We start from the raw sequence: 22,510 nt of genomic DNA, 5'->3' as shown, positions 1-22,510 counted from the left end.
CTCCATAGATGTCCTCCTTCTGCCTTTATTTTGAATCTGAGTGCTGACAGAAGGAGCACCTAAAAGAGAAGAAAATCTTTCTACAGCCAGCATGAAACATCAAGAAACGGTGTTCTTAATTTCAACAGTGTACTTTTCTTCATTGAGCACAGTGAGTGACAGCCACTCTCACACCATAGCACAGGGACTCAGTCGCTCCTGTTTCACAGACTCTGGGATGTTAGCATACCCTTTGGCCTATATAATTTCCCCTGCTGCACTTTGGTGTGTATTGGGGTAGGATGGAGGGACTGGTGGGGGGAGGTGCTGGAAGACAAGTGGTTAAGTTTCCACTGGCAGGCCACGTCTTTTCCCCCATCTGGATGCCTTTTTCATGAGCTGAGGTTTGACAGTCGATCAAGCCCCCGGGGCATCCCAGAAGCTGCCAGCTCAGACAGCAGCCCCTCTCCCATGTGTGCCTGCCGACTGACCGAGAGACCACAGAGGACATTCAAAAACTGCCCTTCTCCAAACTAGCCCGAAAAATAGGTCCTAAAAACACAAAGCTGAGACGGAGAGAATTTCAGCAAAACAGTGTTGGGGAAGTCGAGGAATGCCTAAAAATCTTGCCTCACCAGCCTCCATCTTGGTTATGAGCGCCCATGTAATTTCCGAGTTAAGGGTTTTTCTGTGCCACACTGTGTTTCCATCACCAAACCACATAAATTATGTGGATTTTTTTTTCTCCTTCAGCTTACTGATCGCCTGCTCGTAAATATTTCCCAGCCAAAGGGACCTTTTCATCGACAGCTGCTGTCTGTGATGTCTACGAGACAGATTAAGTTGTTAACAAGCAACATCCTGCAGTGGCTGGATGTTCGGGCTTACAGGCAGCTAGGTGCCACTTCCTGCAAACAGACTAAACCTTCAATAAAAAAATAAACTGATGAATGTCGTACTGAGTAAGAAAAAACAACTTGTTTCCTACAGGAGGTAGAAATTATTGAACCTTGCATGAAGGTTGTTCCCCTGCAGTGTTTACAAGTACAATAATGTCAATTCATGGTTATTTTACTGAGCTCAATGCAACTTGTTCAGATGGAGTTCTTTTTAGAAACCCTCAGCTGGGCTCTTTTGTTCACATTCAGGCCGCTGAAAGCAATCAGAAACAGAACATGTGAACGGCTTTTCAGATGGATGAATCAGCCGAATGCAAGAATTCAGTGATCCTCTGAAAAATCCACAAAAATGGATTTTAAAAATGATTAAAAGTAAAATTACATGGAGGCTAGCGGCTGAATTATTGCACTTAAATATGTAAATATGTATCATAGAAGTGTCATTATTGTGTTGAATATAAGAAGCAGTGCTAACATTAAACATTTTGTCCTAAGGGTGCATTAGAGCAAGGGTCATGAGGTCATTTACGAAAGAAGTCATCATCCTCATGGTTGCAGGAACGGCCTTATCCTCCATCTGTTTATACATCCATTATCTCCAACTTATCTGGAAAAGGGTCAAGGCGTCAGTCCTCTTAGTAAGGCATTTTACACATCCCTCTCTCCAGTACTGTTTAACATCTCCTCCAGGACAACCCAAAGGTATATACAGCCAAGAAGAGATAGAAACAGATCAGTCTTCACATTATGATCACTAACAGGTGAAAGGAATAACACTGATCATCAATGCCACCTGTCAGTGGGGGAAAAAATGTTAGAAAGTAAGTGACCATTTTGTCCTGGAAGTTGATGTGTTGGAAGCAGGAAGATTGGGCAAGGGTAAGGATGTGAGCGACTCTGTCCAGGGGGGTTACAATTGTGATGTCTTGATGACTGGGTCAGAGCTGCTCCAGGACTGCAGTTCTTGTGGGGTGTTCCCGGTCTGCAGTGGTCAGGAACTATACCAAAAATGGAAACTTTCAAGGAAAGTAAACCTGCAACAGAGTCAAGGCTGACTGATGCGCAGGGTAAGTGAAGGCTGGCTAATCCAGCAGAAGAGCTACTGGAGCTTAAATTGATAAAATATTCCATGCTGGTTCTGATAGAGAGGTGCTCAGAACATACAGCATCTCAGCGGTTCAGGACTGTATTCGCAGCGAAAGGGGGACATAAACAATATCATAGGTAGGTTCATAATGTTATGGCTGATCGGTGTATAATCAACCCCAACAAGCTTTGTATCGAACCTGGGGTCTTCTCAAAGTTGCTCTTGCCTGAAGAAACCTCAAAAGAGAAACGTCAAGGTAGCATCCTCAAGCTTTCCAAGATCAACCTGAAGGGGAAGCAGGTCTGATCTGAGCTCCCTGGTAGACAAGCTATGCAAATTTCCCATTGAATTAAAAATATTTTCTTTGTATAAGCAATAAACAAGCTTCCAGACAGTTTGGAAATGAGTTGCAGACATAACTTAATTTGGATAAAAATATTAGACAGAGGAACAAACTCATTTTTTTTTTTACTTAAATCTGCAATGACAGATATTTTTCCCATAGGACGCAGCATAAAGACGATGAAAAAAACCAAGCACAGACATACAGTCATAACCTTATAAACTTAAGATTGTGAATATGTAAGCAATAGGTTATTCTTTGTTTTCAAGTCACCTGAAACTCAGAGCAACATAAACATTACTTTGTAGTTGTGTTTTGGACAACTGATGGATGTATATCAAATTTCAGTCTCTTTTAACTCTGTTTTTGGTCTCCACCGTCTCCTCAAGGGAAATATCAGCGAAATGCTTCACTATGTTCAGCAGCTAGTTGCTTACTTTGTCTGGTTGCCTTTTAGTGCTAAGCAGACAGTTGGCATTAGGTTTGAAACAAGCTGCGTGATGTGAGGGGGGGCTGGCTCCTGGAGAAAACGGTTTATGATGGATTATTATGAGCAACACTTTTTGCAAACAGGCAAACCATGATAACTGGTCTCAACAGGTGTTGCAGCACTGGAAGCAGATAAGCCAACTGGTTTAGATTTAACTAATGCTACCTGACCTAAATTTTTCTAATAAGCTCCACAAGCAGAAAGGTGATAAAACTAGGAAAAATATTTTAAAAAAATGGAGAGAGGTTAGAACACAGAAAGGTTTAAAGACCGATGCAGAGCTGGATAAACACTGAAGCTTCAGAGCAGCAACCCACATGCACATTGTCTCTGGTGAATAGGGGCAGGGGGAGACAGCTCTTTCCAATGTTTTGAACTCCGACTGCACTGGTCAGAGTTACATTTTGCTCCTCAAAGTTGTATTTTCTCAGTACTGCATATGTAAATCAGTGGAGGAATACTTCAACAGGGCTAATATGTTTTCAGTTAAAAGCCTTGCAGCTGCTTTTTGGACCTATTTAAGAAGATCAAGTGACTTGACTAAACAGAAAATAATAATCTCTTCAAATACAGGGGAGATGGTTATTTTTTTGCTGACACATTTGCGGTTTTGGGGCTATTTGAATGAAAACTCAACCCCATAAACAGACAACAAAACATCCATAACTGGACATTAAATGAACACTTACATGTTTGAGCTCCAGTAAAACTTGTCTGGTCAGCTCTATCCTCTTCTTGTTGACGTGCTTGATGGCCACCAGGTTCCCCTGTGTGCAGAGCAATGAAACATGGCTTTTTATTATATGAAGACATAAGAGACTATTATGGATGCACACTGGTCTAAATGTAAATAAGGCAGTAAGAAAATAACAGCAGCACATAAAAAACACATGAAAAAAGGAAATCAAGCAGCATTCAGACAAGAGAAGAGTATCTTACATTACCACCTAGAGGTACATTCGGGGTCTATTTCAGTCTGCTGCAGAAGAAGTATTTCATCTAAGGCCTGTGAAACGTGTGGATCAGTCAACTAAAGAAGTGAGGTGAATATCTCAAAACCACTGACAACGCAATAGACTGGAGAATAAAACAACATCCCTTATCAGCCCATGTGGGAGCTTAAAGTTTTATTAAAAAGGAAAATAAAAAGTTATGAGATGTACATTTGGCGTCTGACTGACTCTCAGAGGTTATTTTCTGTTTTTTTTTGGGCTCTTGCAGCACTCTCCCTTTAAGCTTTGGTGTCAGATTTAATCCCACTGTGGCCTGTGTTGAATTTGAGAAGTGTATCAGTAGCTCCAATGATCAATGAGACATTCAGACTGTACCTTGACATCAGCATTTATATAAAACCTGCATCACACAGCTTAAAATAAAGACATCTATCTCATTATTCAGCAGGCTCTTTGTCTCAAATTTCCTCTTTTCCTCCTCCATCTTAAATGGTTAAATGAACCGCAGCAACAAGTTGATGGCCATGTCCAGACTGCGAGGCGGGAGTGTAGAAACAAAAGAGTGGAGAGAAAAATAAAAGAAAAAAATTGACGCATTCTGCAGCTCACATTAAAACCAACTACCTAAATTCGCCCACACTCTCTCTTTCTCTCTCCAGCTCTCTCTCTCTGGCTCTCCGGCTTTCTCTGCGAGTGTGTGCACATGTGTGGGTGGGAAAGGAGTGCGCAGGAGTTGAAAATGTCAGAACTCACTAAGCCTTACCTTAAAATAGCCCGTTTTTGCAAATAGCTGATATTTTCCATGGGCAGTTATCAGGGAGCCATAGCTGGAGCCTCTCTGGGAGGGTGGAAAGGAGAAAGGAGAAGAAAAAAGTCAGTTAGCAGTGTGCAGATTAGAGTAAAGAGGATTAAATGTGGTCATTTTAGACTTTGCTACTACTCCACTGCGACATAGCTTCCTAAAAAGAGTTCATTCACTGAAGTTCTCATCCAAAATACCTTCTCTGTGCGACATGAAATTGCCTTCTCTCGTATTAAATGGTGTGTTCAGGTTCTTTTTTTTTTTTTTACACCAACTTGAGTCCTTGGGCAAATGTCTGCAGAGCATATACAGTGACTAAAAATCAAGTGGGCGCACTGCATGCATACAGACAGCCAGCACAGTTAACTACGCATTTGTATAGAATGCAAACACTGGCAGCACATGGCAGGCTGGAAAATACATCGGTCTGGAAAATTACTGTGTTTTCCACACACACATTATCCTACGTATTGGACCGAAAAGCAGTAATGAAAAAGGTGTGTGCATGTGCTTCTCATGAACGTTCGCACGTGTGGACTGAAATAGAACCCAGGAGGAGATGCATTAGGCGTCAGACAACAGAAAGTGATACCTGAAGAACGCAATGAGGTATTATAAATGTAGGGAGCGGGGCCAGACGAGGGCTTATTTTAACAATCATTTAATATGCGTCTGCCACCGCAAAAACTCAGCCACCTTCAATAAACCACCAGGAAAGCTTTCAGGAATGTGTAAACTAACAAAGGATCTCCAAAGGACTGCAGCTCCACTTCTTCTAAGAAACTGTATTATGATACACAGAAGACAGTGTGTAAAAATGTGAAGCTCTAAACTTCCAGCATCTTGAAGTAGCATTCTGGATTCCTGACATGTCGTCAGTTTTACAGCAGTGACATCTCGTACTGATAACCAATCGTGCATGAATGAAAGCTGTGAAGCGAGTGTGAAGTCTTTTCCACTGGCAGACATAACAACATGACATGCCAGAAGAACAACAACTTGTTAATCACACATCGGAGGCTGAGCCAGCAACACTAACGATATACGAGGCATTCTGAAGAGGTGTTCAGTGGTGCCAACACTACTGTTTTTTTTTTATGACTTTTTCTTAACTAAAAGCACAGAAACACGCCTACAGCATCCAATTAAAAAGAGTTCATTTTCTGCACTAAACCACACGTTGTTCAATAAATACCCACTCTACTTTTAAAAATGTCTCCACATTAATTTCTACTATGAAAACACGTCAGACGAAGCTCACAGTGGCATGTTTCTTTATCAGACGTATGTACTGTCAAAACAGCTTTCAAATACTATCAGATAACATCAAATGCATCAAATCAACAAATGTGGCCTTTCTACAAACAACAGACACAATTAAATGGATTGTTCATGATAATTCAGATATTCATTTACTTTTGCTGTCATGTGTATATTTTTGATAAATCTCACATATACAGAACATCGGGTAGAAAGAAAAAGTAAATGACAGAATGGCTGCTTTCAAAGCTTTACAGCAACATGAAACTACTGCCTGTGATCAACGCCAAAACCCATCATAGTTGCCCTTTGTTTTTGAATGTGTAAAAATAAAATTGGCCTATTTAACACAACTTAAACTGATCTCCCTCAATCTTTCAATAATCTTTTCCCTCCAAAAAAAGCTCATAAGCTGTTCCCATAAAGCTTCAGAGATGCTTCTCTAGCAGAAGTTGGAGCCTTATATGAAATCTGAGTTTTTGAACAAAAGGTTTTGTTATTTGTCCCATGCAGTTTCCAAAAGGTTTACATTGAGTAAGCTTGTTCTTCACTACTAGAGCAGCTTCTTCTTAATCTTTCAATAAATCTATTCCTCTATTCCTCATTGGCTGTTCAAATGAAGCTCCCATGATGCTTCTGTTGCTGAAGCTGAAGCTTGATATCATATATAGGTTGATTGAGGCCCATGTCCACCTAGAGTTTTTTCCAGGAAAGAAAAGCGCTGGCTGTGCGTTAGGGAGTGTTTGCATGACGCGTTTGTGCGCTGAGAAGTAAAGCGCTGCATGTGCGTCCTGTCTCCATGACAACAGTCTGTTTTACCGTGTTTTTTTAATTTTAGATTGTTTATTTCCTGATCAGACACGGAGCGAAGAGGATGTGGGTACAAGACACGATCCCAAGGCGGCAGAACTATACAGGGAATATCATACATTTGGAAAAAAGCACCGGTGTGGTCAACAGTGCCAATAAATCTAAGCCTAAAAAAAGTGAATTTGCTGTCTCAATAAAGCTCTAATGATGCTTCTGTGTGTTGCTGAAGTTGCAGTTTGAGATGATATTTAGGTTGATTAAGGCCGTGAAGCACTTTGTTTTTTGTCAATTTATCTGCAAATTCATCATATTGTGTCTGTAGAATCATATAAATAAATCTGTACTTGCTGATGATCTACCTGTGACAGTGTGAGTCGGCTGCCGGCTCGTTTGTGGTATTTATTGGGGCTCTCGAACTGAAGGTCCTCCCACCGAATCCTCCAAAGCATTCCAGCCAGCTCCTTCTCCAGCTTCAGTTTCCTGAAAGAGGAAAACCAGGTGTTGAGATTAACAAGGACAGAAGCACAAAGAACAGATGAATAATCCCCCTACACACAGGTGTGTCTCCTTTAAGACAGACTGAAAACTCAAAAACATTGCTTTACATTACTCCTTCAGAGGTTGACTGGTATCTTGACTGGTTTTGTTTTGAGGTGTTTGACATTCAGAAAAACAAGTTTCCTGACATGGTGGTCTCAGATCTTATTAAAGAATGCTTCAACTCCACTATATGAAGAGATGTGTGTTTGTGTTGATGCATGCAGGCTCATGTGTTTTATTACACATTTCACTCAAAAACTTAAAAATAAAGTGTAAGTGAATCTTTTATGGTCTCGAACAAAGGGCTCCTTATTTCAAACACATGCCCTCATATTAAGCATTACTCCCATTTTTTATCCAGATTAACATAATTGAAATCTATTTACATTGAAAATAAAAATTGTGAGGCTATTATTTCAAAATGTTCTTCTTAAGTCTTGAAGGTGCATGATTAAGTCTTGAACTGATGACTCATGGGTCTTTTCTCCTGTGAAAAACAATGATAAGTGTGATGAAGGTTATAATCCACCTCAAATTTAACTCCCACACTCTGTATTTAAACCTGTTCACTGAGCGCAGACTATGGGCTGTGGCTGTGTTTAAATTCACTTATAGTGCAGAAAAACCTCAAGCAGGAGAGGCCATTTTTGCATTTCTGTTAATCTTCTTTTTTACTTTCCAAGCAATGAAAATGCTCTAGGTGAATTATAGCAACAAAGTAGGCTAATTTAAAGAAGGCTGCAGAGCATACTGAGAGGTTTGCTATGGATGTATTACCAATAGACTACTTTTCATTAAAATAAACATTATCCTTGTTAATCAACAAAATTATTTCTAATTTAATATTTTAATTAATTATTTTTTAAAGATAGAAAAAGCAGAGTAAAAACTCTGCTGCAGAAAGAGGGCTTGTTTAAGACTGAAGGGGTCATAACATTACATTATCTCAAGTTATTACAGTTTGCTGTGTAACATTATTTAAATCAAGTCATTCTCAGTCGTTAAAGTCCAACAATAAAACGATGGTTGCCAATTGTGCTGATGTGTTCTTCAGCCCAGTCAATGTAACTTTCTAAATGATGCAACATATAATTATGATATCCATCACACTGTTTATCACTTCAGTCTCCTTTGGGTGGGTGAATTAAAGAAGAAATGGATAGAAGCTGTTACATAAGAGCAGACACCCTCTGAAACAGCCTCACCAGTCATCAATCTAGTCATTTTCATGTCAGTCATATTTCTGACATGTTTTGAGAGTTATTTAAGAGTCTCAGAACGAACGAGGCATTCCAGTGAATCAACACATCTGGGGAGAATTTCAGAGAAGCTGCTGTTTCTTGACACTTAATGATTTAAAGTACAGACACTTTCAAAATAAAACTATTAGTCCTGAGTTATGAAAACCGGAGAGGAAATTCATTTTCAGCTTGAAACGCATGAAAAACGAGAGGAGGCCACACATTCCAACCCAATCTAAAAGGTGTAAAACACTTCCAGATGTCGGCAGGAAATTATTGCAAAGTCTGCACATCACTGCTTTTTAACAATTTTGGCAGGCCCCAAGACTGGCCCTTAAGATTTTTTTTACCTCTTTTTCACCAGGATTGTGTTGTTGGTGGACTTAGCAGAAATGTAGGGAATTCTGATGCTTTTTATATCCACAAACACTCTACTAGGTTGTGCTTACATGAACCATTTTGAGGACAGGAAACACCATTAAACCACCAATGCCTGCCAGCCCCATCCACCACCACCACCCAAGAAAAAAAAAAGGTATTTTTCTATTTAAGGAATCTCGTTTAGAGACCTCTGGCAGCCAGAGGGGCAAAGTGTGGGGCTCCACACTGGGCCTATTGTTTCATAAGTCCCATATGTGAATACCTCCGCTGGACCAACCCCTCCATTAAAACAACAGAGCCTCGCCTGCTCTGCTCAACATCCCCTCACACTGCTGCTGCACACCAGACTCCAAGATCAACCGAGGGCTGCACACCACCTGGTTAAACCTTCTCCAAGCTGCTGGACCACATTTAACTGTGTTTGTGTACATTTTTTGCGTATGTACACACTGCAAAATAATAATGTCTTCACATGTCATTTGGTCTTCTAACATTTAAAATGTCATCTGCGTGCTGTATTTCATGAGTCAATACTCCTGAAACAAGATTATTTCCAGGAAATCTTTCTCTTGTTTGCAAAGGAAAAAAGACGTAACACTGTAATTCTAGATTGAATTAGGACATATAAATGTTTTACTGGAGTGTATGTTGTACCATAAATAAATCCAAAGAGACAGACAATTTCAGACTCGTATAGCTTTTTATTAGATCTTCATTTACTGTTACCAACATGTACTTTTTACACAGGCAATAGTTGCAAATTGTTACATGTCAGAGGAGCAAATTATCTTCCCACCAAGCCACCCGTTAGTAATATAAAAATACACCAATAATTTCCCCTCATATAAGATTTAAATCCCCTTCACCCCATAATTAGAATTTGTATAAATTTGAGTATAAAATCTTCTTTATAAATGTTTGTCACAAACATTGAAGCAGCAGTAAAAATATAAGTGAAAGGAATGTTCATATCTTTACTTTTTCTATCGTTATTATTATCAAAAAATATATAAAATAAATATCAATAAATCAGTCGTAGAAATTGCACCCCCCTAAATGCTTTTCAAGCAACCCCATTGCAGAGAAACTTTGAAAATGACTACAAACAGTGACAGAACTCCAGAGTATTTGAACATATTAGTGGTGTTTTGGAAAGGACTAAACATGAAGGCCTCTCAGTGACCGGATGATCTTTAAGACAGCTGTGTGTTCGCCTCTCTGTCCATCAGCATAGCTCCACTGGTGTCTGCAAAAACAAGAAATGGTTTGTTAGCCTTTGCTATCAAACAGAAAACTCTTTAGAAATAAACTCTAGCCTAAACTGATGGTGTATTTTACTCTAAAAGGAGGTTTACATTTACAGTTTCTTGGCTTTAGAGGGCGCATCTAGTCACCTCCAAATCCAATAAAAGGGCAACATATTTAGATTTGCTTGAAATAACTTTCCACGCATTAAACTGTCATTTATGTAAATGATGAATCTAAATATAGCTGGGCTAGAGCAGAAGGTGCAAAACTGTGAGGCAGGACCAAAAATGCATCTCACAACTTCCCTTTGGGAATACTAAAACAGAAACAAGATACGTGCTGCCATGAGTCAGAAAAAGTTACACTTGGATTCACGAGTTTAGAAAATAAGAACTCAAATAAAAAGCAGATCATATTTTATAAAACTTACTGGCAAAGAGTCCAGGAAAACTTGCTAGCTAGTTAGGAAATCATACTGGAGCTGGGAAAAAAAAACAGAAAAAGAAGATTTTCAGAATAAGGAACAAAGTCTGCGTCTGATTATCTGGTAGTTAAAATCATGAACTCAGATTCAGGATCAGTGGATTTACCTCGAGTGGAAAGCTGCTCCTCCGTCTTTCTTCCACCATTCCTCTGATCAAAATCCATTGTGTTTGGCTGGTGATTAACACTTCTTTGTGTTAATAGTCAGTATTAGAAAAATCATCAGATTACCAGTGTGATTGAAAAGATAGAGTTGATATTAACATTTTTCTTTTCATACAAAACCGACATAACTGTGTTTATTTATTGTTAAGTGTGTATGTTAAGAACACCTTAGAAGAAGCGATGAGAAAGTGGGAAAATAGAATCAGTCATTTGCATTCATTACATGCAGGTTGAACCCCTGACAATATCAAAAATGTAGCACTCCTTCCAGCTACAGTGCATGCATGATTAACCCATTGCGTAATTAGACGAGGCTCATTCCAGCACTCAGTCAACATGTAGACTGTGCCACTCGGGACGTTGTGACAATTTCATTTGAATTCAGTTTCACAGTTAAATGCAGAGCACACAGTTTTAACCATTAGGAATGTGGCTGGTAATTATTTCATCTAAATGATGTACAACTCGACTGTGGCTGTAATTAACCCAAACACTTACTTTAACAATTACATCCAGGAAATTCATTTTATTGTTCACTAAATGATCTAGATGTATGCCTAGTAGAGCACACAGTCTGATTTCAATTTAGGACGCTATTGTCACTTGTGTTGCAGCCTGATGCTCTTCATGTTTTCCACTTCTTGTTTTGTTGAGTCGATAAAGTTTAGTTTTCTGAAAGCATAAAAATGTGTTAAAACAGATCACTTTGTTTCCAAGGCTGTAGCTAGTATTCAATACACACTGAATAAATGATGGTTAATTTCTTTGAACAACCCATCCCCAAAAATAATTAACAACACAGTAAAAGAAATCTGATCCTTTTTGATTCAGAGTTTTCTGAATTCAACACTTCAAAAATACCCTTTAAGTACCCCTATAGAGCATCATTGGGGCCTGTGTCCAAAGACAGCGCTGGCAGCACTCGTTTTCAAGTGCTCGCAGTTGAAAACAGTTCAACTTTTGGAACAACGCCACATTCATCAATGTTAGTTCTCCCTCACTGACCATTCAGAATCAAGACAGGGTGGGACATACAATATCAGGCTTTGTCAGCTACAATGTCGCAGCAGATACTAGTCTGACTCATCTTTTCAAGGGAACGGTTTCCAGGTAGAGCTGCTGCTGATGACAGGAAACTAATAATATCCATGTTTTCTGTCTGATATTTCCTTAAATTTAAGCCAATATTAAGCACACGGAGCTATCTAAAACACACCAATTAGACATTACCGGAGGAAGCAGAAGTTAACGTTCGTAACCTAGCAACAATGATCGCTGGTGAGACACTCTGAAACGGAGGTCGTGAGTGCTTCCAGCGCTGTCTGTGGAACAGTCACTTACTGGATTCAGTCCTCACTTTTCTGAAGTTTTGAACTATTATGAGAAGTAAATTATTAATAGTTGTAATTAAGTTCAAAACATACTTGAGGTATGTAACTTAGATTCCATTTTTTGAAAGTAAATCTTAAGCATACTGTATGTTCCCATTTGCCTCCTGACACATTTGTCATTTTAACGCCCACTGCTCACATTGTTGAAATAGAGAATGAACTTGAGCTCTCGTCAGTTCCCAGGGGTTTGTTTGTCTTAAAATGAGGTGTGGTCACGCATTCCTATTTTGAGGACGCAAAAACGATTGTGCTTCAGACCACCTAAAACCTTGTCTAAAGTCTAAAGTCTGTGGCAGTATGATCCTGAATTTAAAAGGACACATTAGAGAGATGGTTATACGAGTTCACAATGCTGCACGTCCACTGAGCTTAATCCACACACACAGGATGCACAACAGTACACATACTCCACAGTTCAATATAAGTGCATTTGCTGATACACTCAGCTTTTGTTTCTGTTTCTATTCGTTTCCAAACACTCCTCTTTGCAGAATCGCTCTTTCTGTCTTATATACACAGAAACACACACAGAAGCACACACACTCACACGCTCTCATGCAGCAGAGTTGGATTTATAGTAGTTCTTATGAGTGCCACCGATAATCGAGCCCACAGATATAAATATGGACTTTCCATTGTCCATCACGCATGCATGATAGAGTACAGCCCCGGATTCCAGCTGAGGAAATGTTTACAGACTACCTCAGATCTGAGGGAGGTTGTACATCTTTTTGTAAGAGAAAATGTGTACGCCTATACCTGTTGTGGTTTTCATCAATGAAAACAATTAAAATGTGTTTTTATTTTTCATTTTGGTCCTGGGGAGGCTCAGCTTTCTAAGATACACGAAGAAGAAAAGGTTATGAACCACTGACCTAGATCTCCATATATTAGGACCAATGACCAGGTTGACATTTTTTTTGTTTTTGTCAAAAATGACTTCATAAGTACAACATTTGTACTGTGTTAAAGTTTGTGCAGACATTTTTTCATTGTAAGAAATTGCCCTTTTTGTCATAGATATTAGATATCACATTTTAAAAGCCTGAAGAGTCACAACAGCCAATAAACAAACATGTATTCCTTTGAGAGAAGCACTTCAAAAGACCTTGCCTGCTTTTCCTCTGACATCAGTGTTGTGTGAGTCATTTAAATAGGTGGCATTTAGCTTAAGTCCAGTCAAAGAAAACAAAGTTAATAACCACACTAATAATCATTACGTGAGAAAAGCCGTGTTGGTTGATTGGGGCCAGTATATGAGATCGCTTGGCAGCTTCAGCACACTTCACCGCTGCTTTAACGCGGTCACCTGCTGAGCTGTTGCTGTGGAAACAATCGTGTAAATACCTCGCTGGCACCTATAGCAGCACTACCCATAAATCCAGTTTCAAACACCTCTCGCTCGCTCTTTGTTTTCTTTCTTTCTTTCTGTCTTTCAGTGAAAGAAAAATCAATCTCTGCATTTTATACGGTTTGAGCTGAAAGCAGCAAAGACAGGAAGCATTATCTCGATTCAGTCAAACTCACCTGTAAATGAGGAAACTAGAGATTCCAAAAATGATGAGCGCTAAGCCGGATCCCACCGCCACAATTCCCAGAACTGGCAGATGACCTGGAAAGAGAGGAAGGATTCAACACTCAGTCAGCTTCTCTCATATGTTCAACAGATGTCCACATTCATATCTTTGAAAAGAAAAAGAAAAAAAGGCCCTTTGCTGTGAAAACGCAGCTGTGACTTCCTCAAGTACAGCTGCACTGCTTTAGCAATCTGTCAGCCACACACACCGGCAACAATTTCACACAATTATACAGCTCTGACATTTCTGGTATATAATTAAAACCCTGATTGAGACTAATTATACATCCTGCTGTAAATCAGAGGATTAGATGATACGCATCATTTGGAATATATCATTTCCGACAATGACTGCAAATTACTCTTGCGGCTTAAAGTTTTGCAGAAATACTGCATAGAAAAATTCCATGAAGAAACATTTACTAAACAATCAAATTCATATTCTGAATCATCAAATATATGTAAAAACTCTTGGTGTTTTCACACATGTACAAAAGTTATGAAATTTCCTGAAATTTTCAGTGCGAGATGCATGTTTGAATCTCAACGATGACTTTGCAAAAACTTTCTCCTGCCAGCCCCCTGATGACATTTTCCATTTTCATGTGAAGTAAACATGAGCCAATGTGTGAACAAACTAGGAAAAATTCTGGAAAATTCAACATTTTTTTATTTTTTATTTACTGATCTTATAATCTTCCAGCAAACCTGTAGAACTAAGATAACAGTGGAATAGCGTACAATATACTGACCTTGTGGGTTTCTTTATTCTATAGCTGACACATTGTGGTAATTGTGCTTTATGTGGCTGTGCATGTTGTTTAACTTGGATCTTCAATGTGAATTAATCCTGATCATTCATTGCTTTTAGTGCTAAAAGAGACACTGGGGAAGGCGACCTCAGGCCTCTTTACTCCACAAATTCTTTGCAGATTGCTTCAGATTTATTGCATCCCCACTTATTATCCCTCCTTCTCACCAAAATACATTTATAATTGCTGTTGTTTCCTCCTAAATGTATCATTGGTGACATTTCCCTTGGGAAACTGTAACTCTGTGGACACTATTTCCACCACTCATCTTTTAGACTGCTTTTTATTTGAGTCAGTAAACGTGTAAGCACTTCGTTTACAAAAAAAATTGATGAATTTTGAAGAAAACACATTTATCATCAGCATATCAATGAATACATCCCAGGCTATGTACAGTTTAAGAGGTAATATTTTATAAGTGAAATGTAATATATAAATCTGATGAGCGATAGAAGAAATAATCCAATTCAGAAACATGAATGATAATCCATAAGTAAATGGTTAGATGTTATCATACCATCGTTGCAGGAGGGGTCGTCTGTGGAAAACACACAGGGGGGGTTATCCAGCGGTGGGCCCCCATTGGGCCAGTGGATCTTCTCCATCTGGGACCAAATGATGTCTTTAGTTGTCCCATTGTAGTATGCAACAAGCTGCAAAGGAGACAGGGAAGAATGCTCTATTAAATGGATGAAAAGACAGATACAGGGATCTTGTTGTTAGCTCACTTCCTAGCTCCTCTAACATACTTCACTTTCTACTTTTCTTTGATTGATTAGAGGAAGTGAAACTAGTGGATGTGTTCCCGGGACACAAAGTTGTAACAGCATTAATTTAAATTGGAACAAGAATGACTTCTCACAGTTATCAACAACTCAGACGGGTATAAGACATAATATCTTTATGTTACGTAACATTTGTATGTCACAATTTTACTGGTGAGCATGTTAGCATGCTGATGTTCGCCTCCATCTCAAAGCTTTGCTGAAGATACCATTTATTTACCAATGTAGCTTTTTGCCTGGCCCTGTCCTACTGTGCTGGGATTAGTTAGTATTTGACCACTTTTCATGCCAAAAGTCAACAACAACTTCAACATAACTTAAATTTCACAGCTCTGGATGACCCACTATATCGTTATTGCACATTTACCACTGTCATCACTGTTTTTTGAACATGTACATCTCTTACCTCCAGCAAGTATGTTTACATTCAGTTGACATGCCTGGAAAAATGTTGGATTTAATTTTTCATATTTTAGTCTAGTAGTAATGTTAAGTTAAATCCTTGAGGTATATATCTCTTATTTTTATTTTTTATATTCTAAGTGCTTATTTACTTTGTATCTATTCTTATATTGTTTTATTTGCTCTGATAACTTGCTGCTGTAACACCACAATTTCCCAGTTTGGGATCAATAAAGTAAATCTATCTATCTATCTATCTAATACTTTTTAGAGTTTAGGCATGAAATATTCATATAGAGTAGTATAGAGTTCGGGGAAATATGCTTACCGTAAAACTTCTATAAATAGCCAAGGCTTTTATTTACCTCAGTCTATAAAATGAACCGGCATTTATTTGGGACAGGCGTCAACATGAGACAGGCCTTTGATTATTTCTAAACAATAGGATGGCAAAGACTTTACAATTGTAGATTTACACAGGAAGTAAGCTGGAAGTAAGCTCGTCATGTCATGTCATGTAGACTATAACACAGGTGGGGAACAGCTCCTAACTGTTTCACAAACATCCTGAATAGCTTGTGTGTGAGTGAGCTCTATTTTGTCTAAGAGCTGCATCTGTTGTCCTGCTGTGAAACTCGACTCCTGTGTTTCTAACTGGCTGTAGGAGTTTTTATGTGTTCAACCTATGCTCCCAGCATGTTAGGTCTTCTCTGCTAAAACCTTTGGGGCCATCACCCCCACAGAGGGTCATCAAAACAATGCAGAACGTGATGGTAAAGGAAGGGGCTGGGGGTGCAAAAGTCTGAAATAGCCACAGTTTGTTTTTTCTGTTTACTGCCATGCTCAGCCAAATAATGTCCTCCAACAAGTCACGTCATCTTGGGTAAACTCATATCTCTCATTTCTGAAATGATGTAAGGAGAGTTCACTGCATTCACTGAGAACACATACGTACATATACATATCACAGTTAAATAAGTGTTCATATATTTACTATTTATATGGTCAAATGTTGGTTGATGGCTGTAAACTACACCAATAGGTATTTCTTTATGGAAAGGGGTCACATTCATTCAAAACAGTAATTGGCTTTACCTTAAAATGTAGAAACAATTGTATGCTATCAAATCAAGGAGGGACACATGTTGCTTTGTGATTATTGGACAACTCCTCCATAAAGGAAAAAAGATTACATAAAGCCCAGAAGACCTTACACAAAATATAATAGAAGACCTTAAACAATGTCACTTAAAAAAGCACAAATTGCATAGATTAGTTAAAAAATGGTATTTGAATTATCTTTGAAGAATAGGGTTGGAAATCCAAGGTTACATTAGCCACTACTTGTGTTACACATACAAAAATCTGTAACCAAACTGTTGTTGGTTGAGTTGCATTGTGGGTAATGTAGGCACAAGCTTATGGCAAAGCATAGAATACAAATTTGGGTATCCTTTTACGTGAGTACATATTTTTTTTCAAGTGACTGAAGTGGATTTATAAACCATTTGATGCGTATTATTTGTTTCCATTTTAGCCCTTTACTGCATTCACAGAAATGTCAGATGAAAAGCAATTACATAAAATAAATATGAACACAGCCACATCCCTCTATTTTAGCAATGGGTTATAATTTAGATAATATATATTTTTTTAAATCTATTTCTGAGTCTTTCTAATTGGTATATTATTTAAAAATGAAAGTTTTTTGTTGAACTAAGATGCCTCAAAGCTGAAACAACCCTGTGATGTTTTCAACCAGACAGCTTTCTACTAGGGGTCAATGAGCGATATGAATCAAACAATCAAAAGACAAGAATAAATCGGACCAGGAAGTCCAGCTGACTACCCCTGAGGACGGCTGTGAAAATCTAACTGAAGTTACATATAGCTAACCCAATTCTGCTCCCTCAGAGAAAAAAACACACAGAACTGGAGCAGTTCACAGCCATGTTTACGGCACACAACATACACAAATATTTTCATTTAACTGGGAGGGAAATTTGAGGTTTAATGCATCTTAACACTAGAAAGGTCAAAAACCAAAAATATGTTCCAGATAGTAATATCCATTTGCTTTTGTAACATCAACAACCACAGGCTGTGGTTTCAAACTACACACATTCAGAAACATGAAGTAAATCAGCCTTATCAACTCATTTTCACATATGCACTCCTAGCAATTTGTAGAGGATTTCAGGAATGCCCCTGAAATCCTCCTGATATGGTTGGTCACACATGCACCTCACAGTGGGAGACTATCCTGGTCTGAAGGGGGACAGGACGTGGTGGACAAAATACACTATGAAACGCTATAAAGAGAATATTGCCTTTATATCAATACTTTGTGTAGTTTGACAGAATCACAGCTGCCGATGTGTGCAATGGTTTTTATTATCTGTGGTCAATGTTAGCTTTACAAGCAAGCATGCCACTAGCGAGATATTCACCATAGTCTTGCTAACATGTAACTTAACAGCAAGGGAGTGTCCAAATATCAAATCACACTCATTACTTCAGACTGACAGCAGCTCTTGTGTGTGTAGTTGCATACAACTCCTTGTAGGGGACTACAGTCTGCTTCTTTCTTTTTGGTGCAGGAGAAAGAGCACCTTTTGGTTGTTGACAATGTTCCTCATTTAACTTCTTTTTTTGCATAAACTGAGACTTAAGATTTGAAACAAGTTTGTTATTAACATAATGTCAGGGTGATGAAAGAATGATTGAGTTTACTGACCAACTGACAACAAATGATTGAGATGATGGAAAATATTCTCCCAACAAAACTCCCCTGATTTTAGCTCGACCTTGAATTTTTTTTTTAAATAACTGAAAAGTATTCTGAACAAGAACTCTTCGACTAACAATAAAAAGCCTTTCAGAACACTTTTCACTAATACTGGTCTTAATTGAACTCATCCAAACATTGTCTCACAGACAGAAAGAGCAACAGGACCTATAAGAAAATATATACAACTTCTTCTCGTTTTACTTTAATTATACAGCACCTTTAATTAGGAATTATCATGGATGATGTTTTAGGATCAAGAAATAAGGGAACAGAGTTAGAAAACAGTATGCCACACATGATCCCACACATAATGGCCAATGATAAGAGTCCTAATCATTTTTGCCTTTAGGAGCAAATTATGTTTATATTTCAGCTGGAAGGTATCAGCTCAGCACTAGCATTAAAAAAAACTACAAAGAAAAGGAAGGATATGGTGGCAGCCCTGAACTGATAACATAGTATGAAAAAAAAGGTTTGCTGAGTCCCTCCTCATTTGCTTATCAGCCCGGTCCATGCCCAACAAAAATGTGTCAATGCCAAATCTTCTTCTGAACCGCAGCAGGACACAATCTGTTTGTCCCTGTCGGCATTGTTCCTCTATCTACCACTGCACTCGTAGGCATTTAATAAAGTCCAGTCCAATTAGGTGTTATCACAGATGTTGGTCCATCCAGCCAACCGTTACCTTAGCTCTTAAAGTAGAGAAAGCAACAAACACGACAAGACTGGGATGATGGAGGAGGTAAATGATCACCACTGCCATTGAAAATTATGTGTTATAGCTGTTAATGTCTTTCTGATGTCGATATGTGTCTCTGTTTTTCAACAGTGTCTTTATCTTTAGCTTGAAATAAACATGACAGGCAGCTGCAGTGAGGACCAGGTATCTCTCATTTCAGGAATGTAACCAAATGGTTTCTTTTTTTTGTTTCAAACACTATTTTGTTGATTTAAAAAAAAAAAACTTGCTTTTGGTTCATCCGTTGAATTAGGATGCATTGAGCCCAACCACTGATGATTTCAGTTTAAACTCATTGAAAGCTATTAGCTATGAAATGTTGAGCCAACAAATGTTTCTCTGGGTCCAAAATGCTCAAAAGAGATGTAAAAGCACTCATGGTTATATTGTTTGCTCCAACAATTTGTTTCTGTGTAAGTCGAGGTTATTCTTTTACATATCCCACATCATTCTCATGGGAGGATTTCCCAGCCATAACCATTCACAATTCCAATGTTTACAAACAGCATTGACCACTGCTAGACAGTGAAAAAACAGATATAATACATATATAAAAATACACTGTGTGGTAATTTGCTGAGGTAAATCTACAACTGTAAAGTCTTTGCCATCTTACTGTATTTGCACATTGCACATTTTTGCAAATACATCTCTTTGTATTTCCTTTTTGTAGTTATTCTTAGTCATTTTGGGTCCCTTTGTAGTCTTAAATGCGACGTGGTGTTGTTTTTGCATTTTGTTTTGTGTCTCTTTGGGTTGTTTTTGTGTCTCTTTGGTTTGAGTCTGGAGCTGTTTGTGTCTCTTTGTAGTCAGTGTGTGTCCATACTGTGTCAATGATATCTTTGTGTGTATTTTGCACGGCTTTGTAGTAGATCTGTGTCTCTTTGTAGTAGTTTGTATCTCTTTCTAGATAAGTTATGCATCTTTGTAGTTGGTTTGAGGCTCTTTAAAGTTGTCTTATACCTCTTTGGATTTATATTTGTAGTTGGTTTGAGTTCTTTGTGATTTTTTTGGAACTCTTATGGTTTCTTTCACTTTTGCACAATAAACAATAACTATTAAATAAGCAATGTCTTATATCAAGGGCCCCTTGTCTCCTTAGCCTCCTCAGGGCCCTTGCCTGTTAGGCCTGTTCAATAATCCCAACGTACATTCGACTCACTGACTTCTGTTCTTTCATATCCACTCCTGTTTCTTCTTGCTAAAACATTTAATTGGCCAGTACAAATTGTCCCCTTCGTGTATGAACTTTAAACAGAGGGAAAAATTGCCTCTAAATGGAGATTCAGTCATTTGCAACTCCCCAATAAAATACTCTGAAGAAGATCACTATCACATTAAATACCAAGTGTACTTAAGCATGACTTACCCCGTACTCTCCTGTCTCCTGGTTCGTCATCGCCCAGAGGTTGACGTCTATATCCCTGGCATTTTTGTGGTCCGTAGTAACAAGCCCTGTGACACCTAAAAAATAAAAACAAGTTCACATAAGGGTCTGATTCAGACGATGCAACGTCATGTATGGTACTACAACAAACTCCTAAGTGCCCATTACATCTTCCCTCTTATGAATTTGGATGAGTCACCCACACATCACAGATTTTTCAGGCGATTTATAGTATTTGAATCATTAACTTGAGATTCCTCTCTATCATTTAAGTGTTTTTACTAAACTCATGTATCACAATCCCTGTGTAGTTCAGTTAAGTTCAAGGCAATTCTGCAGCGTTTTAGTTGTAAAAACAAGAATACCTTGATCTTTCAAGTCAACCTGGAGGAGAAATTGTTTTGAATTGTTACTGATGTGCAAACATTGATTCAGGTAGCATCTGTAATGCTAACAAGCTTGGTTTTCTTTACACAACAGTACTACTGGATCTGTACAAACACATAATGGTGATAATCAAGACAGTTGCAGCATTATTTCCAGCGTTGTCACTTTCATAGTGTGTTTCCTTTTCATCTCTACCCACAGATCTTTTAGTAGAAAGTGAAAAGTACAAATGTGACGTCGGTATTGGAAGCCAAAATTAGATATCTGAGAAATCTTTTGCTTCTGTAAAACCAGACAACATTTAACATTATCTTTAGTGCAGTCATTGTCAAAACATCTTCAACAATTTAGCACAACTTCCCTCTTATTATGCTGAACATGTGCCCTGGTTTTCTTGTATTTCTTTCCATCATGCTGAGCAAAATAACCCCAGTAAACCCTTTTAAACTGAAGCAACAAAATCCTATTGTTCTGCTTCTTTCCAAAATGACGTGAGATCAAATGTGGCAGCCAGCAAAGTAAACAAGGAAGTGTGTGAGCACTCGTATCAAGCATCTGATGGCCTATTAACTGGAGTGATGTGTAATAACGGTGCAATGATGCTATAATTATTGTGCTGAAAGGGTATATTTTAATCTCATTTTGGGGTCAATGGTGCTTTCCAACAAAAGCCCACTGGGTAGGTCAATTCAACTCACTGTATGTTGATAGTCGAGCACTTTTCACTGTGGCTTGAGAGGCAGTAATGGCTTTATGTGGAGCCACCTGACAGTGTTTCATGTGGAGGTGGAGACTTTCACGTATTCATTTTGATCACATACTGTACATGGATGGCACTACTTATCAATATGTAGCCGTAGCTTTATCATCACATTGATTTATAATCATTGCATCTGTTTGGCCACTAGAAAGGACTGCACTTAGCTTAAATTGTAAAACAAAAACAAAAAACTGAACCAATAAATGGCCTTAAAACAGCATGCATGTCTGTACTGACTTATGGAAGGACCCTTTCACCCACAATTATCAAACTACCTTGGCACATCCTCAGCTTGTTCAAAATGCAGCAGCTAGCATCCTAACTAGGACTGGTTCTCACATCTATCTCATTTATGCCTGACTGCACTTAATGCCAATGGTGTTCATGTTTTCATTTTTAGATTTAGATAACCTTACACCACTGAGCAGCAACTAAAGTCATCTAATCACATCCTGCAGGCTATACTGAGTGCCAAACTAAGAGTGACAAAAAGCAACTGCTCATTTTCTATCATAGTTTTGAATAAAGGCTCCCCCCTCAAGTTACATAAGCTTCTTAAAGTTGGCATTCATTTTAGGGTTGCTGTAATGGTGTTTTATTAACGTAGGGCTTTTGGGGGCTCAAATGTAAATTATAAACCTTTTAGTGTTTTTTTTTAATTATTTTAAAAATGTTTTACTCTCGCAGATGGTTTGCAATGGGTATTTTTGTGAATTTATGTGATTTATTTGATGTCTTTTTGTATTTTCTTACACATTTACACATCACTACTCAAAAAGTAGCTGACGAGTACATTAAA

General features: G+C 38.4%; 1 protein-coding gene across 1 annotated transcript in view; it reads right to left on the bottom strand.

Annotated features, from left to right (window-relative positions):
• npr2 (natriuretic peptide receptor 2) overlaps nucleotides 1-22,510 on the bottom strand; it is a 67,477-nt gene that overhangs the window by 28,645 nt on the left and 16,322 nt on the right. The window contains exons 5-10 of the mRNA XM_020636052.3: nucleotides 20,547-20,641; nucleotides 14,978-15,113; nucleotides 13,600-13,684; nucleotides 6,983-7,103; nucleotides 4,515-4,589; nucleotides 3,488-3,565 (exon numbers count right to left, since the gene is read on the bottom strand). Coding sequence (XP_020491708.1) covers nucleotides 3,488-3,565; nucleotides 4,515-4,589; nucleotides 6,983-7,103; nucleotides 13,600-13,684; nucleotides 14,978-15,113; nucleotides 20,547-20,641 — 590 coding nt within the window. The remainder of the gene's footprint in view (nucleotides 1-3,487; nucleotides 3,566-4,514; nucleotides 4,590-6,982; nucleotides 7,104-13,599; nucleotides 13,685-14,977; nucleotides 15,114-20,546; nucleotides 20,642-22,510) is intronic.

The sequence above is a fragment of the Labrus bergylta genome, chromosome 17 (genome assembly GCF_963930695.1).
Source record: "Labrus bergylta chromosome 17, fLabBer1.1, whole genome shotgun sequence".
In the NCBI taxonomy this organism is placed as follows: Eukaryota; Metazoa; Chordata; class Actinopteri; order Labriformes; family Labridae; genus Labrus; species Labrus bergylta.
Note: the sequence above shows the minus strand (reverse complement) of the source record. Positions and strands in the feature narration are given on the sequence as shown.